At 38.9% G+C, this 19334-nt stretch overlaps 2 protein-coding genes across 4 annotated transcripts in view; one reads left to right on the top strand and one right to left on the bottom strand.

Annotated features, from left to right (window-relative positions):
* Window positions 1–18933, top strand: part of LOC127362577 (cGMP-dependent 3',5'-cyclic phosphodiesterase) — a 139915-nt gene extending 120982 nt beyond the window's left edge. For all 3 annotated transcript variants that reach the window (XM_051398418.1, XM_051398419.1, XM_051398420.1), the window contains 22 exons: window positions 572–646; window positions 860–901; window positions 1611–1679; window positions 1769–1899; window positions 4524–4635; window positions 4757–4796; window positions 5306–5369; window positions 5656–5737; window positions 6165–6339; window positions 7300–7412; window positions 8739–8816; window positions 8925–9047; window positions 9166–9236; window positions 9695–9817; window positions 10203–10290; window positions 10816–10863; window positions 11426–11500; window positions 11625–11724; window positions 12702–12814; window positions 13969–14007; window positions 14166–14272; window positions 15301–18933. In XM_051398418.1, the coding sequence (XP_051254378.1) occupies window positions 572–646; window positions 860–901; window positions 1611–1679; window positions 1769–1899; window positions 4524–4635; window positions 4757–4796; window positions 5306–5369; window positions 5656–5737; window positions 6165–6339; window positions 7300–7412; window positions 8739–8816; window positions 8925–9047; window positions 9166–9236; window positions 9695–9817; window positions 10203–10290; window positions 10816–10863; window positions 11426–11500; window positions 11625–11724; window positions 12702–12814; window positions 13969–14007; window positions 14166–14272; window positions 15301–15535 (2103 nt within the window). In that variant the 3' untranslated portion in view covers window positions 15536–18933. The remainder of the gene's footprint in view (window positions 1–571; window positions 647–859; window positions 902–1610; window positions 1680–1768; window positions 1900–4523; window positions 4636–4756; window positions 4797–5305; window positions 5370–5655; window positions 5738–6164; window positions 6340–7299; window positions 7413–8738; window positions 8817–8924; window positions 9048–9165; window positions 9237–9694; window positions 9818–10202; window positions 10291–10815; window positions 10864–11425; window positions 11501–11624; window positions 11725–12701; window positions 12815–13968; window positions 14008–14165; window positions 14273–15300) is intronic.
* The window catches only part of mmp28 (matrix metallopeptidase 28), a 165811-nt gene that overhangs the window by 99479 nt on the left and 46998 nt on the right, over window positions 1–19334 (bottom strand). The gene's annotated exons all lie outside the window — the stretch shown is intronic.

Genomic DNA, 19334 nt, shown 5'->3' with positions numbered 1-19334 from the left:
AATTACATGGTATTGGATTGGTGCACAGGCCCGGCCCGTATACTCCATACTACCGCATTTAAGGCAGTATTGGAGTAATTTCCAATACTGGTATCGGTATCAGAAACAACTCTAGACGAGATGATCACTTATTAAGAGAAGAAGAATCTAAGACCTTAAATATAGACACTTACCAACATAAACATATGACTGGAAATATGTATGATTATTGACCATTTACTTTGAAAAATTAATAAAACCTCTCATCACTGCTACATTAGACGTTTACTCATTAATTCCAGATTTTATTATGTGTGATATTTAATTTGTATTTCCTGTAAATAATCCAAACGTGTATTCACTATTTGATGCTACTGCAAGACAATGAAGATAATATTTAATTCTTGACCCACCCCAGCTCAAATCATTTTCCACTGTCCGGTGATTTCTAATCTTATCTTCACACATAGACTGTGCTCCAAGGAATCTTAAATTGAGGCTTTAAAAACAATCTGACTGAGTCGGATGAAGAGAGATTTTTGTGATGATATATATATATTGGGACTGATACTGTGTTTGTGTTCCCTTTCAGCTGCAGCAACAGACTCAGTCGCAGTGTTGTTGTTTGCTACTGGTGTCTGAGGACAACCACCAGCTTTTCTGCCAGGTACAGGCACACACACACACACACACACACACACACACACACACACACACACACCTAAACACACACAAACCTAAACACACACCTACAACACACACACACACACACACACACACACACACACAGACAAAAGTCATCTACCATTTCAGCAATGACTCATCAATTTGAGCATTGACAATTGAATAACCCATGACATTTGACCCCTTTGACCTTTAGGTAGTTGGAGACAAAGTCCTGGAGGAGGAGATCAGCTTCCCGGTGAGGCCAACTAACGCAATAATTTATTAATACAAATATTAATTCTGTCATTATTTGCATTTATTAGTTTATTTGTGTCCTTTCTGGTGCATATCTTTGGTCATCCATTTATTACTTATTGTTTGTTCCTGCATTCATTTGTGTTTTTTACACAGAGGTATATTCAGGGAGGTCTGTTACAGTTTTTAACAAGCATACTTTTAATGCATGTGTTGTAACCCAGCGTGATGGTTTCTTTGACAGACACGGTAGAATAAACCTCCCACGTGTAATCTTTTATAATCCTTTGGCAAGGGTTATAATTAAGAAATTTGGGCAAGAGAAGTAATCACTTCCTTTGAGTCGCTTTAAGTCTCCTGTCCCTGGTTGTGGTGCAGACGTAGCATTTTTAACATCAATTACAGTGCAGATCGACTGTGTACCCCAGGCTAAATGATGTGTGAAATCTTGATAGTATTTGGTGTAGAGAGATATTAGGACACAAATAAACACACCCTAGATGGTCTGTTTGTGCTAATTAAACAAGGGAGGTGATAGACTTCACTTAGAATAAACAACCTTTATTTATATATTTTACCCCTAACAGAGTCTCAAGGACTCAGTTCTGCTTTCTTCCCATCTCTCGCCCTCATTACACTGTTTTTCTTTACCTCCCTCAGTTTTCACTCACCCCGTTTCTTATGTCTCTCCTTTTCTCTGCTCTGTTCAGCTGATGTTTGGACGCTTTGGTCAGGTTGTGGAGAAGAAGAAGTCAATTACTCTTCAGGACATCAGTGCTGTGAGGACAATTTTTTTAATTATCTATTATTATTATCTATCTATCTTTTCTGTCTTCACATTGAACTGTTCTGCCTCTTTTCCTATCAGGAGGAGCGTAGGCAGCTGTCCAGTATGTTGGGCTGTGAGATCTCCTCCATGCTTTGTGTCCCAGTGGCCAGCAGGGCCACCAGTCAGGTGGTAGCGCTAGCGTGCGCCTTTAACAAGCAGGGTGGGCAGAGGTACGTATGTGTTCGTACTCTAAGCTTTCATTAACCTTTTTTCCTTTTTGGTTGTGTGTAGAGTTCTTACGGGCAAAAACAGACATTTTCCAATATAGCTTAACCTAACTTAGCCACTGACGACATATTGCAGAAGTATTTTTTAAAATGTTAGGATGTCAGTCTGAAGATGATTTGGCTTTGCCTAATTCCTGAAGCGTTGACTCATGTTAGATACAAAGATTTATCTGACAGCGGCTTACAGTAATGTTGGGATGGGTAGTCTGATTGGTTGAGCTCAACAGCTCAGATTTGTAGAGTTTAGGGAGAATTGAAAGTGCACTGCTAAAAACCAGCAGTATGTGCGACATGACCCTTGTGAATGGATACCATCAGTTTGGAGCCTGTGTCAAATCACCCAGTCTGTGTGTGTGTGTGTGTGTGTGTGTGTGTGTGTGTGTGTGTGTGTGTGTGTGTGTGTGTGTGTGTGTGTGTGTGTGTGTGTGTGAGTGAGTGAGTGAGTGAGTGAGTGTGACCATACAGATGGCTGTGTGATGATCTAGAGTCAGGTCATGAGTCTAACATCGGGTGGCTTGGCTGCCTGGTTTGGCATCATGTCTTGGCATGTATTTGTGTGTTTGTGTGATGCTGCCAGGAGCAATGCTTCTATCACCTACAAAAGTCTATAAAATGCTCTCCAGCTGTGTCTGTGTGTTTGACAAAGATTATTTTGTATCATTGTGGTATGCTGAGATTGATTTTTTATGTGTTTTTATCATCTATCTATATATCTATCTATCACCATACACTATGTTTCTACTTTTGGGAAATTGGTGTATTTTATCTTTTTTTTCTTGAAACACACTTCACACACACACACACACACACACACACATACACACACCTCACAAGCACACTCACACACTTTCACACACGCTTGCACTCACATACAATCCTCTCTCTTTCTCTGAAGACTAAGATAGATGAGAAGGGATCATGTCCTATAATTTCTCCCTCTGCCAGTGGCACTGATGACAGAGCTGGCATCTCATTACCATAGTAACAGCAGCAGGATTATGGTCGCAACTGTGCATAAAATGTGATAAATCTATCCGTTGCTCCAAGCTCAGTCATCCAGATTTTAGTACAGACATATATCTCAAAGATGCATCTCCTCGTCATATAGATTGCATATTCATATACAGAGTTTGTGGGAACTTTCCTCTGCCTGGTTCTCCTAAAAGTGTAATTCAGCCTCTTACCGTAGCACACAGGTGCATGAAAACATATTGTTGGACCAGTAAAAGGTCCATAACTTGGTGCCACCAGATAAGAAAACTGCACACAAACATCATTTAATCTTGTTTACGCACAGAGCAGGTTGAGAATGCACAGTATGGCATTGCTAGAAGAATAGGTAGAAATATATTGGAGACAATAACCCAAACCCATGATAACATTTTAGGAGCTTGAGGATATTTGAGGCCAACACAGGATGAGGTTTTATATTTGATAGTGAAGTTGGCAGCGATGTTAGGATGGCCGTATTAGTTGGATGTTGGAATCATTTCTGAGAAAAACAACCCGACAGTGTCACACGAAACCAAACAGCATACACACATTCATTTCAGTCATTCTACATAAATACCAGTTTCCTTGTGGAAAATGTATTCTTTCTTACTGTGTGTATCCAACGTCTGGTCTTTGGAAGTGGACTCTTGCTGGTTTTCATTCTTTCTAAGGAAATGGAGACTATTTTCTATCGTCACTGCAAATAACTAGCTGGTGCCACGGAAAATTATCCCCCAGCCTGACTTTCAAAGCTGAAGACTATTGCTCCGTGTGACTCTCATGAATGTCAGCCATAGAGGATTTGTTTGTCTTGTGGGAGAGTGAACTTAATTGCCCTTAAACTGAGTTTCCCAGGCCTTTTCAAATCCTGCCTCCTTTGCTAGGATTCCTGAGAGTCTAAGCTCTGGGTAAGAAAAACCACTGAGCTAAAAACTGCTCTAAAATCAACACAATAATGTGCCACTGCCCTCTGTAGGCAGAGAGCGATAACTGCAGGCACTTACTGGCGTCACTGTGGTCACCGCAGATCATTTCCTTCATCAGTCTTCACTTGCCTGCTTAATGCTGGCAGGTTCTCATGTCATTTAGTTTAAAAGGAGAGTGACAGAGCCATTTAGACATATTATAATAGTCAATAATTATGCATTTTAGCTTCCGTTTAGGGCTGCAACTAAGGATCATTATCAATTAATCTACAGATTATTTTACAAAATAATTAATTTATTGTTTTTATCTTTAAAATGCAGTGGGAAGAAGTACTGAGATCTTTACTTAAGTAAAAGTACATAAGTATTTGCAGCAAAACTTATGGATTATGTAAAATTGCTCCATTCAGAGTGGTGTATAATTGTATTATCTAATATTTGTATTCATTAATGGGTATTTGATCTATAACAGTGCAAAATGTATAAACTGAAAACATGTTTTACTTAACTATAGCAACAGGAGATCACACAACATATAAATAATGTGAATATCTGACGTTTGGTAATAAGAGTGCCACAGCTGCCTATTAGCTCTGTCTAAATTCAGACTTTGTGTTTGTGTTTGTTTGTGTGTGTTCCCCACTGCAGACACACAGAGGCAGATGAGCATGCAATCCAGCACTGTTTCTGCTACACTTCAACGGTCCTCACTTCAACTTTGGCCTTCCAGAAAGAACAGAAACTCAAAGTGGAGTGCCAGGTACTGCACATGCCCACACACACCCTCATACACACACTCTCACACACATATTGTATGCATGCATAAATATACATGAAGTTGCCCTTTAAAAAGCTTTTGTGTGCACTGTTTCTCTCCATAGGCACTCTTACAAGTGGCCAAGAATCTCTTCACACACTTGGGTAAGTTATTCCCCTCTCCGTCTCTGTGAAGAAAGAACGTTGTAGGACAATTAGTTTTAATGGCCGATATTTAAGTGATCATCAAGTGAAACGAATGCCGCACGTAATTGAATGAGATATTACCGACCCTAAAGGTGATTACACCCAGGATCATAACCATAAAATCAAAAGGGCATTAAAAATGATGGCTCCACCTCTCTATCCTTTAATTACACCGAGGCATTTAGATTCATATCTAACATTAAGCACCTACAGTAGAAGCATTGATGATTCATCATGATTGCGGGTACAAAAAATGGATCCACTGATAGAGCAAATTGCCTTTCACTGTACCGAACCGTTGATTAGAAAAGCTCTTATAACCTCGTGCAGCTGATCCACCGGTACTCATGTGTAACCTCTGGTTCTGCCTATCTGAGCTTTGCTGTATTTCTTTAATTTCCCCTGTTTTCCTTTTATTTCCTCTCTCACCCTCTCTCCCTCTCTCTCTCTCTCTCTAATTCTTTCAGATGATGTGTCAGTGCTGTTACAGGAAATTATAGTGGAGGCCAGGAACCTCAGTGATGCAGAGATGTAAGCCCTCTGATTCATCTTCAAAGGGGTGTTTCAGTGTGTGTGTGTGTGTGTGTGTGTGTGTGTGTGTGCAAGAGAGAGAGTGCCTTTGTGCGTGTGTGGTGTGAATGTCTTTATCTCCATTTGAAAAGGCTATCGTGGCAATTTGCTCTTAACTGACTTGCCGCATTTAATTAAAGTTTAAAAATGACCTGAGATGAAATGAGATAAAACACTCTCATTTTCTCTGCTTTGCTCTGTTCTCCATTACCCCTCTAACTCTGTCTCGCTCCCTGTGTTTCTCCAGTTGTTCAGTGTTCCTGCTGGATCGAGTCAGTCATGAGTTGGTGGCAAAGGTGTTTGACGGGGGCGTGGTTAGTGACGAAGAGGTACAACTCACATTTCATCTAATATGCTGATTATTTTACACAGTATTATGGTTTATTTTGTGTCTTTCCTTTGACCTTTTTTGGAGGGACATTTCATGCCTTTTTTACAGAGTTGACAGTAGAGACAGACAGGAGAACATGCGAGAGAGAGAAATAGGGATTGACATGCAATAAGTCCCCATCCAGACTACATTGTGCCTGAAACCCCTAGGGGATCGTGGTTGCATGCCATTTGTTATGCTCTCGCCCTCATTTTCTGTCTGACTGTCAACAACCAATTAAAAGTGAAAATGTTAAAAAAAATAATGTATTTTGATGACATAAGCATTTGTGTGTGTGTGTGTGTGTGTGTGTGTGTGTGTGTGTGTGTGTGTGTGTGTGTGTGTGTGTGTGTTTGCGTGTGCGTGTTTGCATGGCACGAGTGCAGAAGGAGTTTCGTATTCCAGCGGATCAGGGTATTGCAGGTCACGTGGCGACCACTGGTCAGATCCTGAACATTAAGGACGCCTATTCCCATCCTCTCTTCTACCGCGGTGTGGACGACAGTACCGGCTTCAGGACCCGTAACATCCTCTGTTTCCCCATCAAAGACGAGAACAACGGTAGTAACAGTGACTTTAAAACTAAATAAAACACCTTCACTCAACACACACATACAATGTCTGTTTTAAATACGTTCTAAATCTAACTGCACCTTTCGTGGAGGTAAGTGCAATTCAAAGTGCTTTGCAGGTGAATGACAAGCTGATAATAGGAAAGAGAAAATATAAAACAGTAAGACAAATTGGAGACTGTTCCAGCAGCTCAGAGCATAAAAAGTTAAGTTTCTGCTGTTTTAAGACATTTGTTATCTGTAAAGGGAGGATCCCAGTTGCCCTAGTAAAGCCCAATAATGCATTAATAATGCAATAGCAGGGCTACTGATAATGTATTAATGGCCAATATTGACTTTTTCTGTAAAATAAGCTTTATTGCACTATTGGTAGTTGTTCCTCTTTTGTCCTCTACAGTACAAACCTACTCTTCTCTTTTTCCTTTAAAAAACGAAGCTACACATGTGCTCTCTCAGAATAGCACAAAGAGTTGTTACATCACATTCCTAAATGTTAAAGTGCATAAAGTGCACTTTAGAGGGGTAACTATCTTCGGTGTGTGCCATACTGATGGCGCTCCCGACTTCTTGCAGACAAACTTTCGATTCTGTGTGATTTGTCTCTATATAGAAAACTGTCTGAAGCTCACATTACGAGTTTCAATTCAGATCTTTTTATGTGCAATTAGGTTCAGCTCCAGGGTGAAATTAATTGAAGTTAGCAGACCTATTTGATTCAACGTCTGTTCTGCACCTCTGACTGTTGCATTGTGTGCCTCATTTTCTCGTCCTTCACTCTCACTCTCCATTTTTCTCAATCATCAACTTTCTCTCCCTCCATCCATCTCTGTGTCCCTCTCTCCTTTCTCAACTCATTGCCTCCCTCAATGTCTCACCTTCTTATTCCGTTCCTCTCTCCACCTTTACTTTTGTCCTCTTCACCCTTTTTTTTAAATCCTCCTTCTTCTAGAGGTGATCGGGGTGGCTGAGTTGGTGAATAAAATGAATGGGCCGTGGTTCAACCGCTTTGACGAGGACCTTGCCACAGCTTTCTCCATCTACTGCGGTATCAGCATCGCCCACGTAAGTCTACTCCCACTGAAAGAACTGACTCTCTATGACCCTTTAAATTTCCTGTTTTTTCAATGTTGAACAGCCACAGATCTCTGGTCAGGGATGATAATGTATGTCATCTAGGCAAGTATAATACACCTTTATAATCATTTATTAAATCTGACTGCATAGAGAGGCACAGAAGAAAGTTTAGAAAATAAGCATTTACAGTATATCCGTCATTAGGAGCCTCGTACTTCTTAAAACAGTGTGTTAGATCTGTTGTTAGTGCTGTTAGGGAAATCGATCTTGGCTGGCAAAATGGATCAGTTCAGTGGGAGCAAAATGCTCAGTCAAGGAAAAGTCAAGGGAAATCTCGAGGGAAATTTAAAGAGATTCAATTTGTGATGGAGCTGAGTGGCGTTAATGGTGCAGTTCATAGGCATTGTGTGACTGCTGCAAAGCTATTGAAAGATCGTTAGGGTTTTAACAGGTTTTTCAGTATGTGATGATCAAACGTAATATTTCTCATTATTGCGGCCCCCTTTCAGCTTTTACCAGAATATCGTGGAAATGTTGATTAAAATTGATTTGCTTTATGTAACTGGCCTGTTTTCTACAGCCTCTAACAATGCCCTCTGAGTAATTTAAAGATGAATTGAATAATAATAAATAATTAAATAATAATACATGTTTAGACTTAGAGTACAGTTGTCGTGATATTTTATTCAGATTCACCTTCATATTAAGAAGCTCATGTAGCGTCTGACCTTTGAATGACTGCAGGTACTTGATAGTTTATCCACAAACTATAAAGATATTTGATTGGAAAAATAATTGCTTTCTGGGCACCTCATTAATCATTTAAACATGACCAAATGCATTATTTATCCATGCTCACTCTGCATCATGGTGTACAGAATGCTGTGGGTTGTAAAAAGGATTTCCCTTATGTACTGCAATGTAAGCAGCATTCAGTCAGACTTATATTGTTTAGTATACTAGACACAAAGCTGTGTCTAGTGTACCCAAGTAGATTAACATGAAGGACTAAAATGGGTTCAGCCACGACTGTTGCTGGGGCTCTTTCCAATTTTCTGGAGATATTGTTATAAAACTTTGCTTTAAAATTAAGCTCTTTTGGATGCCAAAGATCAAATGCAATTTCAGTCTATGCAATTATCTTTGCAAGTGTTGTCAAAAGAAAAAAAAAGAGAAAAGAAGAGAGTTCTTGGCTGTGCTACTACTGGTGCTCTAACTGAGCTGTACATCCTATTGTAGCCATGTATCTGTGACAATAATAAACAAAACTATTGATTTTGTTATAGTGTTTTTGTTATGTGTTTGTTTCTCTAGTCTCTGCTCTACAAGAAAGTCCATGAAGCTCAGTTCAGATCCCACCTAGCCAATGAAATGATGATGTACCATATGAAGGTAAAATCATATTTGCTCATCTCACTCACTCTGGCACACAGACACATTGTGTTTACTGACACTGTCAATATTATTTACTCCTTATGATTCAGTATGTGTATGTTCCAGGTTTCAGAGGAAGAGGTGTCTAAGCTGCTGGTGACAGGGATTGAACCTGTGATGGAGATCCACCCCTGCTACGCTGAGTTCACATACACACCTCGCTCCCTTCCCGATGACACCACACCCTTGGTAAGGACCAGAGGTTAAGAGAAAACAGTGAGAAAGAGAGACAGCAGAGATTAGAGACACAGAGCGGAAGAGGCAGAGACAAAAGTGATGTAACTGATCCTGTTGTGTGTGTCTGCAGTGCATCCTCAGCATGTTTGAAGACATGGGTTTCATCAACACATACAAGATTGACCTGCACACTCTCGCCAGGTCTGACAACTCCATCAATTCATATACTGAATATAAGAGTCTGTGTGTATGAGTGTGTCCTACAGTTACTTTACTGCATTAATAAAATGATCTCTAGTTTCTGATTTTTAATCCTTTTCCGTCATCTGATCACATTCTTGTCAACTGCTTTATAATTTGTTTGGGGTAGACAAGCTTTGAGTGTTTTGCGGTTTTTATCCGTCGACTATAAGAAAATATAGTCCTTGAAAAGATTTTCATCAAAAATTAATCAGCAGAGCAGAAATTGATTGGAATATATGTTTAAAACCAAAATTATTCTTTAAACTTGGGGATTGGTGGGTTGATGGACAAAAAAGAACTGAACAACAACGAACATGGTCCATAAGTCATACTGAAATCAGTCAGTTAACATGTGCTGCATCTGCCACTAGTTGCAGGATATTTTGTAGATAATTAAACTCCTGCTTTGGTGTCAGGTTTTGTCTGATGGTGAAGAAAGGCTACAGGGACCCTCCATACCACAACTGGATGCACGCCTTCTCTGTCTCACACTTCTGCTACCTGCTCTACAAAAACCTAGGGCTGTCCAACTACCTCGAGTAAGTTTTTATAACACTCTGCTCCCAATTCTTTAAAAGTCCAGTCTTTAGAAGGATCTATTGACAGAAATTGAATATGGATAAGTATGTTTTCAATAGTGTATAATCACCTGAAAAGAAGAATTGTTGTGTTTTCGTTACCTTAGAACGGATAGTTACATCAAGTTACATCAAATACATACAAAAACGGTGTTCAGTTAGTTGCGATCCGCAACTTCACCTCTAGATGTCACTAATCCTACACGCTGGTCTTTACTAACTCTTAAAATGTAAGAAATTGAATTGTTGCATTGTTTTTGTTACAGGAACTAACCCACAAGTACCTAGAAAGGTCATTGTTTTTATCCTTAACCCTCGTCTTTCTTCCTACTTCTTATCTTTTCAGGGATATAGAGATTCTAGCTCTCTTTGTCTCCTGTATGTGCCATGACCTGGACCACCGTGGCACCAACAATTCTTTCCAAGTCGCCTCAGTAAGAGCACAAATCATGTCTATGTTTCTGCAAAAATGATACAAAGAAAGGGAAAAAGGGAGAATAAAAACATTAAACCTCCCAAACATGTAGAGTGCAGTCGAACAGCACTGCGCCTACACTTTAAAAATTGACTTTTAGATGCTCAGGATGGAGCACGTCAATAAGAGCCAGGCTCCGGGTGTGTTACAGTGAAATCTGTGGTTGTGTATCCTCATGTGAATTTGCCCCAGTGAGACACTAGACGTCATTGTGATTAGAAGCATGTTGCTCTGCTCCACTTTAATCATACATAACCCTCCAGCACCTAAATGACACACACACCAACTGTCATTATGCAACAAAGGTCATCATTTCTTCAGCTTCTTTTATGTTTCTCTCCATTTGAAGATTCATATTCGAGCTGACAAGTATAGTTAAAGAGAAGACAGCTCGCTTTATCCAAGAATGTTGTGTCATTTGAATCAATATGATGTGTACACTAAAGGGATTGTGTTTCATTTGTCTATCTGTTTCTGTTTTCAGCAATCTGTGCTGGCTGCTCTCTACAGCTCAGAGGGATCTGTGATGGAGGTAAATTCACACACCAGTTACATCACATCACAGAGATGTGGGAGAGCTGACAATGTTTCAAACAGCATGAGGGATTTGTGCCTATATGAATATGAATTGCTCTTACACTCGTGGTCGTTTTATTAGGTAGATCACAACAGTCTATTGCAATTCAATACAACAGTTCTGCCATAAATTCTACCATTTCAAAGCTTATAATGATCAGAATTTATTATGTTTATGATTGAGTTAATGGTGGTCTTGTACTGGATGACATTATACTGAGAGGTGTTTTAATTTTACTTGTCCCTTATAGATTGAGACAGTATAATTCTTATTCTTATTCGTCTGTCCCTTTCTAGTTGATGAACTTCAGTGTGTGTGAGTTACTCATGTTGTTTTGTGCTTGTACGACACCTAGTGGCCAAAATCAAACTTTAATTCCTTTTTCAGTGATGAGGCAATGGGAGACATGTAAATTGGCTTTTCTTGCTGATTTGCAACATGACTCAACATTCCTTTAAAAGCAGCATTTTCAAATGTACTCATTCATGTTCCCATTGTGCGTTATTTTCCATGACAGAGACATCACTTTGCCCAGGCCATCGCCATTCTGAACACTTGTGGCTGCAACATTTTTGAGAAGTTCTCCAGAAAGGTAAGATATAAAATCAAACATTCACTCATTACAAATGTCTCTCTTTGTTTCTCTATCCATTTGCATTTACTAGATTCTGCTATCACTGTATGTGCAAGCTAAAGATATTTTGTATGTCTTTTAGGACTACCAGCGTGTGCTGGATTTGATTAGAGACATCATTCTGGCTACAGACCTGGCTCACCACCTTCGCATTTTCAAGGACCTGCAGAAGATGGCTGATGGTACGTCCCAGTAGTTCAGTATGCGCAGCCACATCTCTACTTTTGCTTTTTACTGAAAACCTGAACAGCAAAAAGAAGGCTTGCTTCATATGCTTGGTCCAGAGCTGTGAAATAAAACCAACAGCTCTATTTTTACCTGAATTAGAACAGGCTGTTTCAAGAGAAAACATGTAACATGAATGATATTTAAAGGATGCAGTATTAGAAAGGTAAACAGTTTATGTCCATTAATCAATGACAGACATACTGACTGTGAAATTCTGAAACCATTTCCTCTCCAGTGTGTTTCCCTTCCTGACACCACATAAAAGGCACATACATACTCTAGATTTTCATTAAGTGACTTATTTTTCAGAGATCTGAGGTCAAACTTGCTGTATTCATCACTGACATTCTTATTAGTCCCCTACTTTTATTGGACTATTTACCCTTTTGAGGAGACAGTTGCTTTCTGCACTCTTATGTAATATAATTGGCTGTAACCTCTTGGCCAGCGGTTTGTTACGCCTGAATGCAGCCAATTATAAGTTATCCTGAGTGGATGTCTCCTCAGTGGAATCAATTTTGTGCTGTTAAAGCAATTCAAGGACATTAAAAGCTTCTAAATGAGTTGAGCAACACTCAGAGTTTGTAACTTGTCAATCATGGACAAAAATAGTTCGACCAAACTTCCAAAAAATGGAAATATACAATGTTAAGTTGCCACACAACATCATTTCTACTTAGCAAACACACAAACTTAACACACAGTTATGACTTCTGTTCATCAGTATCTCTCAATATATATTAATTGGGCATTTTGAGCTTAGATAAATTCATGAAGTTAAATGTTTCAATCTGAAATTATACGGCGGTGTAAAGTTGTTGGCTAGAGAATTTACCAATGGGTTTCTTCAAATCTTCACAAAGCTTTCATATAATTCACTGCCTAACCAACTACAGCTTAGATAGTCATTTTTGTAATGTGCGTGTTTCAGATGGATACAATCCAAAAAGCCGTACCCACCGCTCGATGCTGCTGTGCCTATTGATGACATCGTGTGACCTGTCAGACCAAACCAAGGGTTGGAAAACAACACGCAAGATTGCTGTCAGTTCAAAGTCTACACAAATGTCTACACTTATATACCCCAAATGTAGCTAAGTGTGTTTAGTTTTTACTATACGACGAACTGTTACACAAAAGCATACCTCTATTTGTCACCACATTAGGAAATATGTTTAAATTGGGGAATAACAGTAACAGCCATTAGTACATATATGAGTATAATGTAAAATATTCAATCATGTAAATGTATCTCAGTGTTAGTCCATTAACCTTGTAATGTGAACAAATATTGATATTGATATTTAGTAATTAGTGCAGCACTAGTTGCATAAGTCTAGTAGTCAAAGTAATAGTGGTAATTATAGTTGTCCCACACACTGCTCTGTCATTTAAAACAAGTTTCAGAAAGCGTATTCACTGTTTCTGTTAGTTGACGTGTAGTAGCAGCTCCTATTTTTAACAGTGCCTTCCTAAAGATTTCCAATTCGTAATGACTATACAATAAACTGACCCATTTGCGGGACAATAAAGATTATGAGATGCTTAGCTCTACAGGAACAACCTTTCAGTCTATATTCCATTATATTCACTCCATTTTAGGATTATGTTTAATCTTTGTCAAACCCTTGACCCTTGTCCTAAATCCTGCACCCTCAATCTCCAAACCCTGAACACCTACAGCAAACGCACTGTAATCCTTACTCCCAAAACACATTCTATTTAATTCAGGGTCTGGCTTGTTTTGATCTCAGTTGCTACATTATTTTCTCAGTGGCCAGAATATGCACAGGGATTAATGAAAAAACCCCAATAATGCCAAATATTAACATGTAATGAATGTAATAATGACTATCTTGTAGCATTGTTGTGATTCAACATGGTCCAATTACAGTAATATTTGCAAGTCCCTCCCAACGCTAAAACCCCAGAGTGTGAAACACCAGGTTTGAATCAAATATGGCATTAAGGTGTCGTATGGTATTGCGTAGTAGCTTGAAATATTCTATTTATTTATTCTATTATTGTTTTATGCTTGTTTTTAAGTTAAATGAAAATCCAAACTTCAGTACTGACAATTGGTTTGCCCCCAAAATATGTTATAATGGAGTTTATATTTTAATATTACAGATTATATTTTTTGCTTTATTGTGTCACATTAACTTAATCGATGCCATTGTGACTCTGTGTGTCCACAGGAGCTGATTTATAAAGAGTTCTTCTCTCAAGGAGATCTGGTATGTGTCAGTGTACACCGGCTGTTAAATGGCATGTGAAATTATTTAGCAAGAGTCTGAAGTGTGTGTCATTTTACACAATAGTGAGCTCATTACTCATGTCTGCCTGTGTCTGTCTGTGTGTGTGTGTGTGTGTGTGTGTGTGTGTGTGTGTGCAGGAAAAAGCCATGGGGAACAGGCCCAGTGAGATGATGGACAGAGAGAAAGCGTACATCCCAGAACTACAGATAAGCTTCATGGAACATATCGCCATGCCCATTTACAAGTGCGTACGAAAAACTTCACATCCTCCCAACCCTGATCCATTTAATCACTTTGTCTTAGGACTGAAGTATTGAACACAGGGAGAGTAATATGAAAATTAAAAAGTCAAGTAGGAATCTTCTGTCTATGTCCATCAGAAATATAGAATTGTTAACTGCATTGGATTTTATTCAGTATATTTCATTCAGTTTTTCATTATTTGAAGCTGCTCTAATTTGTATTTTTTATATTAACATTGTATCAAATGCCTGATGTGTAAGGGGTCATATGTACCAGACTCTGCATTTTAGCATCTTTCAGCTCATTTTTTCAGTTTTAAGGCTCCACAACTTTATACTGTTTAATTCACTGGTCTCATCAGTGGCATTTTTGCATGCTACCTCACAGCAGACAGACACAAGACGAGCTGGTTAGCATGGTGGAGCATTTAGCAACCAGATAGTTCCTTCAGGAGTTGGTAGAGAGAGCCAAAAAAGTCATGTTCGAAATATGACTCAAAATGTCAATGTTGATTCTGCTGGACACTTAAATAAGAAACTATTTGCTTGTTCGCCATATGAACTTTAAAAGCTAACGTGTCAGCGTTGTATCTGCAGCTTGTTGCACCAAGTGGCCAAAAAATCTAATAATGCAGTTTAACTGTAAAGTTATGCCAAGTACATGATATAACACAGCTTACAATAAGACATACAGTACTGGTTCTCAAACTATGGTACCACTGGTGTACATAAGCTGCCTCTAGTCATAATATCTGAAATATATATACTATTATAGTGGTAGTAAAAGTATATCATATTATACTATTGTATGTTTTTTAATATAATTATTAGGTGTAGTACCTGATGATGGTCTGGTACTGAAACATTGCAAATAAACGTTAGTTAAGACAGTATGTGGGAATTTATCTTTTCTACTTTTGGATACTCATCCCACTCCTACGCACCTGCCTCATGAAATAGATGTGCAGAATTTTTGTGTATATAAACTGTATCCTTACTCGTGTGCCATCACTGTCCTCTGTCCTTTTAGGCTGCTGTCTGAACTGTTTCCTGGGGCCACTGAGCTGTACGAGCGAGTAGCGGCAAATCGGGAGCAGTGGACCAAAGTGTCCCACAAGTTCACCATCCGTGGGTTGCCTAGCAACAACAGCCTAGACTTCCTGGACCAGGAATATGAGCTGCTGCAGTCCCAGGGTGCTTTCGGGAGTGACGACCACTGCCTCAATGGTTGCCTTGAGGATGCAGAAGGAGGGCGGGGTCAGTGACACCAGCGGGAAGCTGACGGTTTATTGAAGTTTTCTGTGGTCCAATAAGAGGCTGAGGATACCTTTTTAGCGACCTAAGAGGGAGGGATGTCTCTGCTGTCGATCACTTAGATGCTTAGCAGGCCATGCAGAATGGACAGGACAAAGTTTCAAACTAATTGAATCAGACAAGTGATTTGAAACGAGTGGATTCACCTGAGCCGGTTCAGTGATTAGATGCTACATGTTGCTTGTGTCTCCAGTTCAGGAAAGCAGAGGGTGGTGACTTTATCTTTTTCAGGAGCTATACTGGAAAAATAAGTTTTTACCACAAGTCACAAGTTCATTCATACAGTACTGATCCTGATTACGATTGTAAAAACACACACACACACACACACACACACACACACACACACACTGACACACTTATGTACATGCACATACTGTTTAGACACACACCAGAGAAAAAAAACAATTCATTCTTTTTGGAAAAAGACTACTTCATCATGTAACAGTGAGATAAAGTGCTATACTTTCTGTAAAATGTTTCATGATAGCTTATATTGATTTAAATGGCTCGGCTTTGTTCACACACAAGCAGCTGCCATTGTCCCTCACCTGATGCTTATGAATGCATGCTGTATGGACACCTCATGTATTATTCCTTTTATCCTCGTCGATTTCTCCATGGCTAAGAAATTAATGCAGTCCATTTTTATACCATCAGAACAGATTTTTGTATTCAGCTCTTCAAAGTATATTTAATTAATTCAATCCATGAACTTGTACAGGTTGAGGTTTAGTTCATTTACTTCCACAGCATTATAACCCTCATGTGTATTGATTCACTTTACCTCGTTTTTTGGGGTGTTGAAGGGACAATCTGACAATCACTGATCAATGACAGAGTCAAAGATCCCTGGCCATAACCCCCTCCCCACTTCATGCAAAAAACATTAGAAACACACACCCTCTGCATTTTAACTGCATGTCACTGCATCAAGTGTGCATCTACATCTCAAACAAAAGCCTAAAACACACCTTCACTTTATTCTTCTCACCCTCTCCCTTGCACCTTTCTCACTTACTTTTTAGTTTACTGATATCCTCATAAACCACTTTAGATAGAGAGCAACCGAAGCCCTTTAAAAGATCCATCTCATCTGTTAGTGTAAATGTGCCAGAGTAGAGCGTGTTATATGGAGTGTGTCATTGAGTGTGTCATATGGATCTGCCTTATTGCGCATCTTTGCTGCCTTTCTTAGAGCTTTTAATATATGAAAATTTAAATAAAGAGTCTGTTTAGTATGTATGTTGTTTATTTGTTATAGACATAGTTTGAGTATCAGTGTGTTGACTGAATGATCACCATGCTCAGAAGTTGTATATTTGTGAAATACCTGTGTGGAGACCTCAGATCTCATGTCATTTCACTTATTTCTATTTTAAGTTATGTATACAACTACCTGTGGATATTAGGCAGACACAACAGCATTTATTTTTCAGTTCTTAATGCGCTCAGAAAATTGTTTTAAAGAAGGAACTAGAGATGTAGCCATCAAAGAAAAGTCTCTTACCTGAAAGCATCAACAGTTAACTATTGCTGCATCCCAAAGGAAATGTTTGGAAAATTAGAGTTAAGTTCTCAGATTGTGCCTCATGTACAAAAAACATTTTAAAAATTGGTGGCTATGTGGTTTTGTGTTACAATATGCCATATTCAGTTTTACCTTACAATGTTTAAAATAGGAAATGCTGCAGAGTTAAGGTAAGATAACCACCAGAATAGTTGCAGAAAAAGAAACTTCTGAAATGGACACCACTGTACTGTATATAGGCTGAGTGAGTGGGTGTGTAGATGAGAGACTGAGAGAGAGAGAGAGAGAGAGAGAGAGAGAGAGAGAGAGAGAGAGAGAGAGAAAGGGGTGGAGGTAGCTGGTTTCAGATCAAATGTTTGGTATTAGGAGTCCTTACAAAGCTGGTGCTGATGATGCAGACATAAACCTCAAGTGATCTGCAAGCAGTTCTTCAATTATGTTGTCTTTTATACAGCCCTGATAATGCTGGTGAAGGTAGATGAAAGCAAAAATATGGCAATTATAGGATTTAAATATATTGTTTTTCATTGAAGGGTCTCAGGAGGGTGCATTAGGGAGGGAGGTTAATTGGTTAGCAAAGTGGTTTGATGTATGTGTTAGACCTACATCGGGATATGCATTAGCGCGACTGGATGAAACCGTTTGATCTGCCTCGGTCTGGCTTCATGGACTGAATATTTTTTATGATAAATTTCTTAAAGGGCGTACCGATGTGTTTGTAGAAGAGCCATACTCTCTCTCTCTCTAGCTCTTTCTCAAGCTCTTTCTCTCACACGTGGGTTTTCCCATTTCTATTATTTTTAAACCACTGTTTCATACGTACCTGCCTTTTTCATGTGCAATATGAAGTGTCTGCCTCTGTGACGTTACATAGATTCCTATGTAAATACCTATGCCTCTTGTTAAGTTATTACTTTAGTTCTGAGTTCCCAAAGGCATTCAAGTGTTTGATCATGACGTTTCCATTAAAAAAAAATGCAAATGCCGGTGACAATTTTAATCCTAAAATGCTTTTGAGAGTCCAGACCTAGGACACTTTTCTAAACTGCGTGTGTATCTGTCCCTTTATGTTTGTTTTAGAGAGTCAGGGCTAAATGTGCCAAGCAGACATTGTGAACTTCCTGGCCAAGCTGCAAAGTGAAAAACAGGCATACCTACAGTTATTTTCTTTTTTTTTTTGTTCTCTAATGTTGCAGTGAAGTCGAGGGCTGTGTTCATATAAAACTTTTCTGATATACATCACGACCAGGGCTCATCCAGGAAGTATGAACCGAATCTATTTCCCATCATCACAGAACAGCAGGACTCTAACCTGTGATGTAATGTCATTGTAATGATCATCTGTGACATAATTGTTAAATATGGCAAAAGTATAATTTTTGTAAATATCAAAGTTTTAAAAGAAAATGTTTCTTGATTGTCTGTCATTATTACAATGGGAAGTATTTCAATTCTGTAATGTATTTAAAGTGGTTGCATCCTGTTCTCTTCTTTTTTCTTTTTTTTTTGTCATGCCATCTTTGAACAACCCCAATCGTAGACTTTTAGACAGAGGGGATGAAATAAAACTATATGTGTGTTTAGGATATGCATATGATATTCTATCACAAATAGGAACCCAAACTAATCTGAAATGTATACATGATGCTTGTACTGAGGACTAAATCCAGTCATCTGTTAATTATTTGTTTTGTTGAGTTCTGAGTGCTGGTGGTCTTGTTCTTCTTCAGATGTAATGAACAAGGACCATTTTTGACAAGACAAATGGATGAAATTTTGACTTTTTTTTTTTTCTTGGAATAAATCTGGTGAAAGGCTTCTTGGTTACTGTCTGTAATACACACAACCACACACCACTCAATGAACTGCATACTCACCATACAATACTACTTCACCATGAAAGTGTTCTTGGTTGCCTGGGAAATATCAGGTGACATTAGGCGACAGATTTAGTCATCACAGTGGGATCTCTGTTGATCCAGTTGGCCTCTCCCACATACTGATACTGTATAAGCATGGCCAGATTAACACACTGGGGGCCCCGAGGGCAAAAATCTACTACAGTTCACCACTGACTCCTCACACCATGCAATCAACAATCTCTCTACATCCTGCATGTAGCTGAAGTAAAATGATCTTAACTTGTTTGTACAATACCAGAAACTTTTATTAAGATGAGGCTCCAGTGAGGACACGCCCAAATTATACTTTACCAAGAG

The sequence above is a fragment of the Dicentrarchus labrax genome, unplaced genomic scaffold (genome assembly GCF_905237075.1).
Source record: "Dicentrarchus labrax unplaced genomic scaffold, dlabrax2021, whole genome shotgun sequence".
Taxonomy (NCBI): Eukaryota; Metazoa; Chordata; class Actinopteri; family Moronidae; genus Dicentrarchus; species Dicentrarchus labrax.
This window is presented reverse-complemented; position numbering and strand designations above follow the sequence as displayed.